This window comes from Neopelma chrysocephalum, unplaced genomic scaffold (genome assembly GCF_003984885.1).
Source record: "Neopelma chrysocephalum unplaced genomic scaffold, ASM398488v2 Primary Assembly neopelma1_74, whole genome shotgun sequence".
In the NCBI taxonomy this organism is placed as follows: Eukaryota; Metazoa; Chordata; class Aves; order Passeriformes; family Pipridae; genus Neopelma; species Neopelma chrysocephalum.
In genome coordinates, this window is record NW_020897735.1 from 3919097 (window position 1) to 3933791 (window position 14695).

Sequence of the window (14695 nt, forward strand, 5' to 3'; positions counted from 1 at the left end):
TGTATCTAAATAACATTTCTGTGAGAGATACAGAAACTATAAACAAAGCAGAATAAAGCCATTAGAAACAGTAAATAATAAAAAAGATCAATACCTTTTTCTTAAGTTCTTCAAGAGACAGATGATCTATCTGTAGGCTTAAATGATCTTGTTCTCCTAAACAGATACTCATATAAGATGTTTGATCGCCACAGAAAGATAGTGTTTCATCTGCCAAAATAACCATGGACAGGCATTATTTCAGAAACTCCATTTGCAGGAAAACACAGCACAAAAAGCACAGACAGGACTTTTCGAATAAGAACCTTCCAGTAAGTCTCTGAGAGGCCAGTTAAAATGTTTCATTCCCAAAATAAGCTTTCTGTTTAATTGAAAAAAATTTTGTCCTCATATTTCTTTGTGCTTCTGACACACAGACATGCTGCATTTTCTGTGGCTGTATTTTCTGTGGTTATCAGCATGAGTTGTGAATGTAATTCTGAATTACAATTTGCATATTTAGCATTACAATTAGACATAATTTTTAGGAAGGATAAGTTAGGCATGAATAGTTATTCTGTTTTAACTATATTTTTATGAACATGAACTCAAGGTCTCAAGGCAAAAGGCCAGGTTAGACAAAGTTAATGAATTTATTTTGCTTTTGGGTCAAAAGAATGAAGTCATTGAATTGTAAATAGTTACTTATTTGTTTCCTCTATAACTGCAGGAATTATTTGTTATGTTTCAATAAACACCTGCTTATTTACAATATAGATGACAGCTAATTCTACAAATGGATCTCATTAGATAGAGAGAAAGCATATCCAAAGTAGGACAAAGAAGAGACATCCAAATCCTACTCCCAGCTCTGACACTGATCCCGTGGCTGCTGCAAGGACCCCAAACTCACAAATCATCACTAATTTTTCAGTCTTCATTCCCAGCAGCCTCACCCTCAACAAAACTGCTCCTGAGAACACAGGAGGATCCACGAGGCCCTTTGGCCCACCCTGGTTGTGGATCATCTGTGGGCTTTTGAGGCTGGAAACTCTGAAACAGTCAAAGTTTACCTTTTATCACTCATCAGAGCTGTCAAGGGAGTGATGCTAAAATTGAAAATCCAAGTTGAAAGGGGAAAGTGAACAGGCTTTATTGTTATTTATATATCCCCTAAGGAATAAACCAGATACATCTTGTACATATGCAGTAAACTATATTTAACAGTGCCCACAGACATTATTCTTTCCTATATCTAAGAATATCCTAAAAACACCTCCCAAGACGTACAATAAAAAAGCTTGAAGATAAAGTTATAGTTTAAGGCTCTACTGTTTCTGAATCACTAAATAACAAAACCTCTGGCTGCCTTTTCTTTCTCTAGAAACAATTCTTCTGTTAGGAGGAGGTTATCCATTGTCTGAGACACAAGCTCTTTGGGAAGTAATTACATCCCATGGTCAGAGAGTGATCTCATTGCCACAGGTCGATTCCAAGTCAGGAATCACAGACTTCTGTGAAAAACATAAATTCTAAGGGTACAAAACCTGAGGCAGCATGAAATGATCCCTGCTGCAGAATTGCCATGGAATTACCAACACCTGCTGCATGGAAAGAGAGAAGCTGTCCCTCTGTATGTGCCCTGATTGCTCCAAGATGTTCTATTACAAATGCCCCAAATCATCTTCAGCATAGAAAGCCAAAAAGAAACCTTTTCACACCTTTTTTACTCTCAAATATTTCTTCTCCATCACAGCAAATTGACTGTAAAAAAAAAACAGGGTTTTTTTTTGTGCAGGGAGAGGGTTGGGCTGCACATGGCTACAGACCTTGGCGGTTTTTCATGTCCTTTATCTGATTTTCTAAAATCTTCTGTAGATTCCGGTTGCCTAAAACATCTTCTTCCAGTTGTTTTCTCAACATGAAAATGTTGTTCAGTTCCACTTGCAAGCTATTTATGCTGGAAAGAAAAGGGGGGGAAAAGAAATCTTTGAGATTCAATTCAAACCTCAGCACATTTTATCCACTTGGGCTTCCACCAAGAGCCCATTTCACGTTCCCCATCGCTGGGTTTCACCACAGTTACATCATTTTCATGCACGAGCACAAACAAATCCCTACACAGGAAGAGGAGACTAAATGTTTACACACACAGCCTCTTCCTGCTGTTTTGAGCTGTGCTGTTTCTAAGTCAGCTTCCATATGACAGAGTTATTCCAGCAGCCAACTCTGGGCGATTCTTTTGAAGGAAAAATCAAAATTACTAACTTCTGGAAAGTATGCCAGAAAAATATCATTATTATATAATGCTGATGGCTTTGTGTACTCCATTATGTGGTGACCATGGAAACTTCATTCCCTTGCCACAGAGCTACACTATATAATCTAAAGCTCCACTTAAGAAAAACATCAAAAAATCCTGTTTCACTGAAAATATGACCCAGACATAACCAACTGTTTTATTTCTTCATTTATCCACACAGTCTGTAAAAAGACCTTTTGAGGTCTAAATTGTCTCAATTATCTCAATAGGGCATAAATGTCAAAACTTACAATTTATAAATTTGTCAAGGTGAATTAATTCTTTAAGAAGCTTTGCCAGGGAAGCTCTTCAGCATCAGCCCCTCAGGTCTCAGAGTGTCAGCACCTGGAGCTGTCCCTGTCTAAATCTTCCCCACACCCTTCAACTACATCAACAAGACAGTTCTGATCAGTCCACAAAAAGACTTAAGTACTGAAAAAAACAACCTGAAATTGTACTAAAATGAAATAAATAGGATTTAATAAAAAATAAGTAACACGGTACGACTGAACTCATCGTATTATTTATTTTCACGTTTACTTTACTCGGTGTTTTAAAATAAATGAAGCTGCTGTAGAATTTCCACTGCACTAAATGCCAGAGAATTCAGGGATCTTTAAAAAATTTAAATCCATCTTACAGGAGACTGTACAAGAACACAGAGCACATCATACTTGCATGAAAATAACAGCGTATTGTAGAAGCACATTAATTAAAAGGCTGCATGTATGAAAAGACTCTCAGGCTGTCTCCTGACAACTGTGCTGTTGTCAGGGTTTCCTGCACAAGAAACTACTGCTTTAACCAATTCTGCCTCATACAAGAGCTTCTTTGAAGAGAGACCTCTCTTAAAAGCTCAGCAAAAAAATTAAGAATAAAAACAAATCAACGCATTACTAGAAGCCAGGTAAGCACATTTTCTCCTTTTCATGAGTTAGAGGTTTTATAAGAAAAAGCATTGATTCCCCACTTGGAGAGACGGGGAATGTCTTGGTCCTGTACCTTATTTTGAAAAATAACCACCCAGGTTGCTTAAAATAAATAATGCCTAAAAGAAGATATGTCAGCAGGAAAACAGATGTTTGCCTAAAATCCATGTCACTGCTGATGGCAATTAAATTCAGCTTCCTCATCTGTGTATCTGCAGGGCTTGTTTATCCATTTCCAAGAACTTTGGCTATTCAAGTCTTCCCTGATGAGATTCACAGCACATCTCAGCCCCCAAAACTACGAGGGGGAGAAACAAGACCAGTCTCCAACTTTGAGCGTCGCGTGCAACTGCTGCGTGACACTGCTCTGTGCATCCCAGAACCCCACAGCAAGAAACCACAACTAACCATCCTGATCCTGCAGAAGTTAATTGCAGAATTCCTAGGACCCTAATGATTACACCTACAGTTATAAGTTTCCTTATTTTAAAGGGAAAACTTGTTTCAGAGCCACTTTCCTCTGCTGTTGTTACTGCGAGGAGCGATGACAACCACCTTACCCACAGAACATGACTCAGTGTCAGGCCACACTCCTCATGTGAAATAAGAAATAATCCCCATAATCTGACTTCTGTCACTGTTTTTAATTAACAAAATTCTAGTATCTAAAGCAGCTCCTGAGCTGTGGCCAAGCACAAGCTGGCACAATTGTTAATGTGCTTAACTCACATACAGATCTCATCTACTCACTTGATGGTTTCCAAACTACAGTGGGCTATAGACCAACTGCAAAATACAAACACACATTCCCCCAGGGCTGGCAGGAATAAGCCATTGCCTTCAGGCAGAAAGAGTCAGGAGGCTCTCAAACGCTCTCAATATCTAATTAGGGTGTTTGTAATTATAACAGCAACAGTAAATTTTTCATAAAACATTTAAATCTATTTTACCTTACGGCTAAGAATTTTCTTTATTTTATCATAACATCTCCTCCTCAACTGCCAAGCAATAACAGGGTACAAAGTAGGCCACGGATTTCTCTCTAAAATGTTGTGTTCTTTGATTTTAAAAGGTTAAAAACCACTTGCTCCTGCCATACTTCTCAATGCCTTACATTGAAAGTGTACTATGTAATGTTCAATTATTCTGTTTTGTTTAACCTTTTCCAAAGTCTTACAGGTTTATATTCTCATCAAAATTCTCAAAGTGTCACTTTTAAGATAAGCATTATCTGCATTTTAGAAGTAAACCATGGCAAATTGTCCAGCACCCAGAAGTTCACTGCAATTTGATTTTTCCCCTATATTCCCACACACCACATGTAACTGCTGAAAATCCAGCTGCTTACTTTGGTACCTCAATGGAAATTTGGGTTATTTCAGATTCCAATCCAAACAGAAATATTTTCAGAAACATTTAAGTAATTTACATAATAGAGTCTCACTTACAAAAATATTTCCCTTTACAGAGACGACTGTGGTAAGTTTACAAACAACTGTCTGGTAAAAAATAATCTCCAGTTAAGCTGCACATTTTTCTCCCAAGTTCTGACTTTTGCCCTTTGAGTTTAATTATCCCCCAAACCAGAAGTACTCACCTGTCCGATTCTTTGAAGGTCTTCACTAGGGTAGAATATATATTTTGTTCTTTCCTTAAAGCAAGAATCAGCTTCTCATATTCAGCTTCTTTATTTTCCTAAATTAAACCAAGAACATACTGAACTTGCAAGGTAATTTTTAGATTTGTATTGTATCACTGTTTACCTACCATGAGTGAGTCACACATCTAGACAGTGAGTCACCATTTTTCTCACAGTCTAAGAAGATTCCCCCCCACCTCAACCCAAAGCATCCTCACTCCTAAAGTTCCAAAAATCCAGGAACAACCCAGCAGGCAGCTATTCCAGAGGAGAGGAAGGGAGGGAAGGGAAAGCAGACAAACCCAAGTTCCAAGAACACATTTTAGAACAAGTCCTCTCGGTGTTCTGGATAAATTTGGCTTTTTTGGGGCAAGAAGTTCCTGCAAATTCTGTTCCATTTCTGAACAACAACAAAAAAAAAAGGGTTGTGTTGAGCCACAACTAAAGGATGACCGTGTCAGACACTCTGTGAGTCAGCTTTCTGGACACTCAGCTGGGTCACCACAAGCTGCTGCTTCACTTGTGCAAAGGAAAGAAAATGGTTCACCTGCAGTCTTGCTCACAGAAAGGATATTGTTATTATTTTAAGGATAAACCCAGACTCTTAGGGTACATTCTCAGTCAGGATCCACTAATTCCCCCAGACTTCTTTGACTGCAAAACAACCACACAGTCACTTTTTGAGCAGCAAGCAAAAAATGCAGCTATTCAAAGGATTACTTGCTTGCACTTATTGCATAAAAGTATCTAAGATATCAGCCATCTCCGAAGAGAAAACAACTGGAATATCTGTAGCAAATTTAGATGTATTAATACCAGGCACAAATTCTGCCTCTGTTTAAGAATTGTTGCTTCTCTCAGTTTTCTTTTTTGACTGAAAACTGAAAGCAAGAACAGAAGAGGTGCCACAGCTCAGGGGGAATCTCAGCTAAGGGAACTCCAAAGAGATACTAAATCATTAGTGAACAGATCATTAACAAGGAACAAACCTACACCCAGGAGTTTTAAGCAGCTGTTATTACTCCAACTGCAATTCCTAAGGAAGGAATTGCAGCAAAAAAAAAAAATCAGCTACAGTATAATCTTGTTAATTCACATTAACGATGCAAAGACTGTTAATTTGAAAAATTCAGTGTTCTGCAAAGTAAACAGCACAAAAGCAAGGACAACTGGTGTTTACTTTTAATTATTTACACTCATACTTCACTGTATGCTGGCAAACGTGTTAAATAATATTTTGCAAGTGTAATCAAGTTTTGCTCAAATGACTCCTGTTCAGGTAACGTGCCTGGCAGGTCCTGCTGCAGCTTCTACCACCAAGGCTACAGAATCTTTGAAGAGGTGACCTTGCCTTTGGACCCAGGCACCGTGTTCAGCTGCCACCTACAGGCACCTGTATTCTAATAAATGTCTACATGTTCTAGTGCAATTTATACATTAAATACTACTCTGTACTGAAGTGCAAAATACTGAGATTCATATCAAGTTTATTATCTAGACAAGCAGAGGAGGAGCTCACAGCACAAGCTTCTGCTGACTGAGTAACACAAAGGCAAACAGATGGATGTGGGTGATCCAGAGGCCATTAATAAAAAAACCTCATGCAAAAAAAATGTTAAAAAGTACATCTTGCAGCCTGAATTAAGGAGCCTTATCAACGTGCTGGAACCTCAGCCTTTCAAGAACAGTCACTAAACATGAAATACACAGGTTGCTATTTAACTTGGAAAGGTTTGGTCACAAACACTGATCAGCGACATAGAAAAAGCAACAGGAAAAAATAAATCTTTTGACTTAATTTAGTCGGTTCGCAGTCTGTTAAAAGTTCTAGTGAACTCTTCCATATGTCTGATACAAGCCTTGCAATTATTACTGAAGACATACAGAGCTACATCCTAATTAAAAGCTCCTTCTGAAGCAGTGGCAAAGCAGTGTCACTCTGCAGGGTTACGGTGCACAGAGCAGGTAACGGGGTCTGTAACTGCTGCCTGAACAAAGCAGTGCTGAACACACCACCCTGCTAAACACACCACCCTGCTAAACACACCACCCTGCTAAACACACCACCCTGCTCCTTTTAGAAATTCACGTGTTCATTGAGTCCTACATTTGTACCAAAACCTCAGTGAGCTCGTGAAATCCTCCCAGCTCTTTCTCTGCGTAACGGGAGACAGGAGCTGCTCGTTAATTCCAAATGTCACAGACTATACACAAATTATTAAATTCTAAATTCAACCAGCTAGGTAAAGGTTAGCAAAATCATGAAGAAGTGTTCCTGATTTTTCAGAATCTTTCATGAATAATAAGGATGAGAAGGTACAGCATGAACTTCCTTTTTTTTTTTTTTTGGTACATTATTACTGTCATTTCTAAATAACGTGTAGGAGTGAATTATTTCAATCAACTCCCCGACGGTACACAAAACATAAGGCAGCTCTGTAACTTAAATAGACTGTAATGCTGGGGGAGTTAATGAAACATTAAACCTCTTGACACATGGTGTGAGGGAAAATGTGTTAGAGGAGATAGCTGTAAGACATCCAGGACCATATTGCAGTGAAAGATTTATATTCCCATGAAAGGAGGCAATCTAATACATTAAAGTCTATATTTAAGTCTCAAATACTATTGCTAAGCAGCAGCGGTGGAAAACATAACTTATTTTCATTAAAGGTTTCTCAGATTGTGAGCAATGAAAATAAAAGGTTTATACCTCCACAATAAATAACTTACTGGCAAAGTCACAAGAATATCTGGTTGCCTCACTGAATATTCTCTTGCTTCCAACAATCCTCAGGATCATTTCAAAATCTCTGAAGATCAGAGAATGAATGACTGAGAGAAAGCCATAACCTACACCTCTTTATTGATCCATCAGTCAATCAGTACCAAAATTTAGTAATTTCTTCTAACTTCTAAATTCCTTGGCTCTAAAATATATTTAATTCTGAGACTCCACAGACACCAGAGTCAGCAGTTGCCTGACTCCCCTATAATTATCAATGCCCTCATTCACTCTCTTTCTCCAGCCCATGACAGTGGCTCAAGAATCCAAATTCCAAAATTAGAAACTATCATTAAACTTCCCCACCCTGGCCAAGGCACCCAGCAGAGCTCTGGATGTTGGTTGCCTTAAAACTTATCATTGCATTAAAACAGAGTACAAAGATATGATGAAAGAGAGAAAGTTCTGCATCTCTCAGATCAGTTTCTTCAACTTTAAAGATCAGTGAGGCTGGAAGAGCTGGGTTTCTGTTCCCTCTGGTGGGGAGGATCCATCCAGCTGTGGTTTTGCTGGGAGTTGGTGCAGCATCCAGGAGTCCCAGGCAGCCAATGAGAGCAGAGCTCTGGATAATCCGTGTCCGAAAACTGATGATTAATATGCCAAAGTGGGTTCTTACAGGAGATATGTGACACTGGGGTTGAGCTGAGGGGACAATGGGCTGTGATTAGCTATTGTTCACAGCCACCGAGTGCACCAGCAGCAGAGAATGGGCTGTGATTAGAAGGTGGGTCTGGGTGATTGCCATGCACAGCTTCACCTACCACTGCTCTCACCCCTGCTTATACACCTGAACTGAGAGTGAGGTGTACAGAGGGGAGTTACTGTTTGATTTTCATTAATTCTGTATGATTTTCCATCACTTTTAGGTCCCTTTGTGACAGAAGTTACGTGCGTGCACTGCAGTTTGTTTTACAGAGGTTGAATTTCTGCTCAACCTTTCCCAGACTCTATTTCCTGCCTGTACATTCATATACACTGGATATACCCTCACTGGTACCTGGGCAAACAGGGCTGCAGCTCCTTACTCTGAGCTTCTCCCATAATCCATGACTCAACCTGTGCTTGTCTCTACCACGTTTAATAATAGTGCCCATCACATCAAACATTTCATGATTCAGAATGTGACCCAAGATACTGCACTTATGCTTCCTTTGCCATTGGCTCACTTTGTTTTGAACTCCCTTCAGAAAATCTCATTAATGACTGATTTATTATTAAAGAAATGAAAAAGCTTTCTCCACCATTATAATGTACTAGTCTAAATCTTTTTACCTTGCCTGATGCTTCAAGAAATCTTAACATACCAGGTTGCAAACAACACAAGAAAGACAAGAAATGTAACCTCAAAAGGAGCTTATTCAATAATCTGTACGTAATAATGCACTGATGGAGTCAGCAAGTGATTCAAAAATTTAACAGTATCTGACTTTTTTTTGCTTGTACAGAAGTGGGGGGTGAAGGGAGAAGGAACTAACTCTACATTTTAAGACTTTGAATTTTGAGATCTGATTTCAGTTACTAACAAGTTTATTCATTTTATGGCATTAAATAAAATGGGCATATAAATACATATATATATTACTGTACTATTGCCTTTCTTCTTTGCTTTAAAGCAGTTTTCTTCTTGCCCTAGACATATTTTCACTGCTGTATTTTTCCTCACACTCCATTTATCTCCTTTGGTCACTGGCTCTGTGCAATCTTCCCTCTTATCTATCAGAAGTATACAAACCTTCCTCTGTAGCTCTCTTCAGAAACACAGATATCCTCTCACTCAGGGAAATATGTCTGCCCTAACCACCAAAAAACTCTACCTCTTTATGGCAGGAAAACCTTTAACTTGCTTTCTAAGAGTACAGAGTTTAGTGATGCCATATGAGCTCATCAGAGTACAATATTGGTGAATTACAACATACATGAGTCCACAGCTTGGAAGTCAAAGGCAAAATTCTCTTCAATTTGAACTCAAGGTATTTATCTGCAAATGATCAATTATGAAAAACTCACCTCTAACTCTCTGGCTATCTTGATAATTGACTGTTGAGACTGTGCAGCACGTTTTTCCTTTACTAGGCCCTCATTTTTCAGCTCAAGTTCTTCATTAGCTCTTAGAAGGTTCTTGTATTTATTCAGGAGCTCCTGCAATTCTGCATCCTTTTCTTTAACTGTTCCATCCAGTTTCTAACAAAAGAAAGCCATGAGACACTTTTACAAAATTCACTCCAGTTCTAAATTGCAAAATAGCAAAACAAAATTCAGGAGAATATCCAAGGATGACCTGGCACATGTTATTGACACACCTTGCAAAAAGAGCAAAATTTAAGATATTAGAAGCAAAGAAAGACACACAGAAGCTTTGCCCAGCTATTCAATCTTTTAAGTATTAATAAATAAGTCAAGGCATGCACCTTGGTCTCCAGGTGCAGAGCAACCTTAAGTTTTTGTACTGCAGGCTGAACACCATCAGTACTTTTCAGTGTTATATCTCCAGTAAAAAAACTGAGCAGGGTCCATTACCATTCAGACTGGAACCTTCTCACACAGGTCATTTGGGCTTCAAAAAGGGAAGATAAAATATTTCAGTATCTCTACCTATTCCTCAGCTTCCAGTTTCTGCACAATAAACTGAAAATCACAGGCACTTCAGAGCTTTTGAGGTATCTTACCACAACAGTGAAAATTCTACATAAGCATTAGCAAAGTTTCCTTCTCCCTCTGTCCACACGCTTCAAAAAACCCTAAGAAATCCTGCTGAATGCCACACACTCTGTAATTATATGTCTGTTCTGCAAATAAGGCATTATAAAAACTGAAGGATTATCAGCAAAATCAACAGTAACTCCAAACACAAACGTGATTTTGTAATAATTCCTCACACAATATCAAATGATAACTTTCCATTTTTCATTTCAAAGTCAGTCTACCTACCTCAAGCAGCAGATCCTTGTGATTGACACTGTCTGTCAGCCGCCTGATAACGAGCTCTTGGCTCTGCAGCTTCTGATTGCTTTCACTCAAAAGAATATTGTAATGGTGTTCAACTGCCTTTTCTTTCTCAGTCATTTCACCATGTAATTTCTCTAGTTGATTTCTAAGGTCCTACCAAAAAAAAGAAAAAAAAAAGAAACTGAATATGTAGCAAATCAACTTTAAAAAATGTTTAAGGCTAACAACCCACATTATTATTTTATCTTTCCATCGCTTTAAATTACCCATATCACTGGGTAGCCCGGAAAACGTACTGAAGCCACTTTCTTTCTGTTGGCATCAGTGAACACAATTAAAGAAAGGAAACTTTCAGAAGAGATCTCAGTATTTTCTTCTAAAAATCTAGGTGGCTGTTGTTGTTTAAATGCTTTTCATACCGAATTACTGGACTGCAAGCCTGGGGGGAATATTACGCACGTAGATGTTGTCGCTGTCAGAATGAACACTCACTCCCGAGTCAATTCACTCCCTTGCTAGAAATAGGAGAAAATTGGTTACGGGTGATTCAGTTTGTCATTTGCTCCTTTTTCTCATCACACCATGAAAATTGTTGCACTAACATTGTATTACTGGTTACTTTTGCATCAAACGAAAGGTCAGAAACGCTCAAACTTTTTTCTTTTGACAAGAGCACAAACTTGAAGTGACCAGTCGGGTCAGTCTCGTGATCAGAAGGGGTGAATAGAACTTGATCTTGATTGTGGCTCTGTTAATTACTTTCTGCAGCTCCAGGATTAGCTGCATTATCTCCCCATCTTAGTTCCCCATGAGAAACGTGGGCTTCTTGTCCATTCTGCTTCTAAACCACAGAAACAGTGTCTTTCAACAGCCTGATGCAGTGGCAAGTCCAAGGGACTCAGAGATCTGTAGGACCAAACTGGAATAGTGCAATGCAAAGAGCAGCATCTCCTGGGTTGCAGGTTACACCACAATCCCAGCTCTTTCCTCTGCATCCCTACAGATCCTGTCCCACTCCACCTGATAACGTAGCTCTCTGTGGGGTTTCAAAGTCTGACCACCTGAGAAAGCCTCGGGTTCCAAGAAACAACATCAAACAATTCCTATTCCTTACATTTTGCTACAAAGCAGGAAAACACCTAAATCTATGTAAATATATGAGATTATCAGCATGGAATTAACAGTCAGCTCCCAGTTACTGAGTGGAAAATATCAAGAGCACAAGGCAATAGAAAAATCCATAGTGTGGCTTCTCTCCCACTCTTTGTGTCACTTCTGATTTTTTCCTGATTTGGTGAAAGTTTCAACACTCAGTTGAAGGAGGCAGAGGTTGCACAGACATGAGTTTCATTTTATAAACTGTTCCTCTGCATCTACTGCACAGATTGCATGGAAAAAGAGAAGTGGAAACTTGTAACAAAGGAGCTGTTGCCTAAAATTAAACAATTAAAACTTACAGAAGACTTTATACTATCTAAACTTCTGTTCAGACCCAAAGAACCAGGTAACACAGACTACATCTTAAAATAAATGTTTTCTATTTATTCTCCAAAGGGGCCCATTTGTGAAGTAGCATAAGCCCTTCAAATAGTTTGCACATATGGTAGTCACCTATAAACCTTACATTTACCTCCACTGGGATTTAAAATTTAATAGTTGTTTCTTATTCTAAGTTCAAAGAAATAGCACTAGTGACACTTTAACTGCAATCTCTTTACAAACTGTTTTATGTCCTTTTCTTGACTTAATTACCTCACTTCATGCAGGTTCACATCAAATCCTTAACATCATTTTATTACTGCAGTGTTTTACTTGTGTTTATTTTGCACAGTAAATGCAAATTGTCATTTACAATGCCTTTTGGTTTACTTGCTTCATTTTAGCTTCATCACCAGGATTGAGATAAGAAACCCCTAACAGCTCCCAAAACCCCCTCAGATGTTATTCAAAGAATGATTAAAACTAGACTTTCAGTTCTGCAAACTAATAAAGTTATTTTTTTCAGGATCAAAAAGAACTACTTGCTTGACTAAGAAAAATGAAGAATTGCAGAATCAGGTCCAAGTGTTGTCTATGCAAACAAACTCTCAAAAATGTTGCTATTTTTTCCTAACTACCTATAAATAACAAACTGCAGTAGGAAGTAGTGTAAGGTCTGATAACTGCAAAAGCTTATGGTTTCAAGTTATGGAGCTCTTCAAGTGGGTCAAATTAAGCCTGAATTCCCATTCCCAGCATGGGAATTGGAAGCAAAGGATCAACAGCAGCGTTATGACTTTCCCTGCACTGCAAAGTTCACTCCTTAGGGGTTTTTTTAAATGTTGTTTTTATGCTATTACATCATTGAGAAGCTTTAAGTGAATCAACCACCTGCAACTAAACACCAAAGGAACATTTTTGATCTGTCCTGTGACTTAGGTGACCAACACCCTGAGCATTCTTCTCTTTATAAAAACCATGAACAGCTTTAGGAAGGTGACAGACATGCAGAGACAGAAGAGATGCTGCTGCAACACCACCCCTGTTATCTAATCTCAGTCCTCTTGGTGTACAACACTTGTCAGGTGCAGAAACCAGGTTTCTGCCTTAAAAGCACTCTGTTATATCCAGGTTTATGGAAAGAACTGGACTGACAAGGGATACAATTGTGGAAAAACCAAAACAGCCTGTGAGAGATTTGCAATGTGCAGGTAACTTTGCCTCAACTATTTCTGCCCCCAGAGTTCCCTAAATCCTTCCCAAAACAAGCTAGAGGTGAGACTGAAAATGATCTCCTTTGCATGAGCTGGAATTCTGTAACACACCAAACTATCCATCACTGTAGCAGGTTGTCTGAACTCATTGACCACTCAAATTGGCTGGGAGAAAATCTATTGGTTTCCATACATTGAGTTGCAAGGATAATATAGTACCTACGGCTCTCGGAGCACAAACTTCGCAATTCCCCCTGCCAACCTTTTTCCCCAGAGACTTTCCCATGATTAATGATAGCTGAACTAAGAAAAATGAATGTGAAACACTGTAATATAGAACACTGGAGCAGATGCCTCCCCCTCCTTGTCAGATGAAATCCAGTTTGGTGAATAATTAAGTCACGAAGCTCCAAAACTTCCCTCTCAGGCTTAACTACAGGTAGGAAGGCTAAATAATAAATTCTGCCTAATGAGTTATTCTGCATTTCCCCAACCAACTGATCAAATATGAATATCTAGTAAATACACTCTAATTGTCTACATTTAGGTCTGGAGAGAGAATGGGTATGTGAGGTGTTTAATCATGTAAATTTGAACAAACTCCTCGAAGAAGGAGGACTGAATCCCTGCTAGAGGCACAGTAACATGGTAGGCACAAGCAACAAAAAGGATGAGTTGATGTTTATTCCTCATCAATAGTATATAAGAATATAGCTCAAACCTCCTTGTCTCAAAGAGCTTAAAGTGATACTTTTAGCAGCATCTCAGTGGTGATGCTCAAAGTGCTGCTTAACAGCAGCTTTTGGAAAGTACAGAACTGAGAGCTTTTAAAAGCTCTTTCAGAGACCTTTAAAGTTGCCCACCCTGAGGCAGGAACATGGTTCAAGGACATCTAAGGCCCTTATTCCAGAAGACTCCTAATACTGGACAGAGTCTGTGATTTGGATGATCAGCCCACATGTAACAGTTTTAACTGATTTAGTTTCACCCCCTTCCCTTCCAGGCCAGTAATGCCCAAATCATGCCCAGATAAACTTGGTTTACAACAGGGGAAAGGACATTTTCTGGACCTCAGGGTTTTTTTAGGGTTTGTTACTTGTGGTGTTTTTTGGGTTTTGTTGTTTTTCTTTTTAATGGATATATGAAAAAATTTGCATTATCCTAGTTTCTCATACACAGAAAGGCATTGAAAATTTCCCTGTGAGTGAGTGAAGAGCCAGGACAGCAGTTCATTACAAATGTTGAGGGCATTTTCTACAGTTTATACACTTTCTTGCTGGCTTTATTCTAACAAAATAGAAACACTGATAAATAGGTATCTTGGAGCATAAATAGAAAACTGAATTTTTAAGGTTGTCTCATAAAAAGTTTGCATCACATCACTGAAGCAGTTTCCTGTTTGTCAAAGAGCAAAATCTCACA

General features: G+C 38.7%; 1 protein-coding gene across 5 annotated transcripts in view; it reads right to left on the reverse strand.

Annotated features, from left to right (window-relative positions):
- Positions 1-14695, reverse strand: part of CDK5RAP2 (CDK5 regulatory subunit associated protein 2) — a 73130-nt gene that overhangs the window by 41782 nt on the left and 16653 nt on the right. For all 5 annotated transcript variants that reach the window (XM_027687678.1, XM_027687676.1, XM_027687679.1 and 2 more), the window contains exons 13-17: positions 10563-10733; positions 9642-9815; positions 4808-4905; positions 1809-1939; positions 95-210 (exon numbers count right to left, since the gene is read on the reverse strand). In XM_027687678.1, coding sequence (XP_027543479.1) covers positions 95-210; positions 1809-1939; positions 4808-4905; positions 9642-9815; positions 10563-10733 — 690 coding nt within the window. The remainder of the gene's footprint in view (positions 1-94; positions 211-1808; positions 1940-4807; positions 4906-9641; positions 9816-10562; positions 10734-14695) is intronic.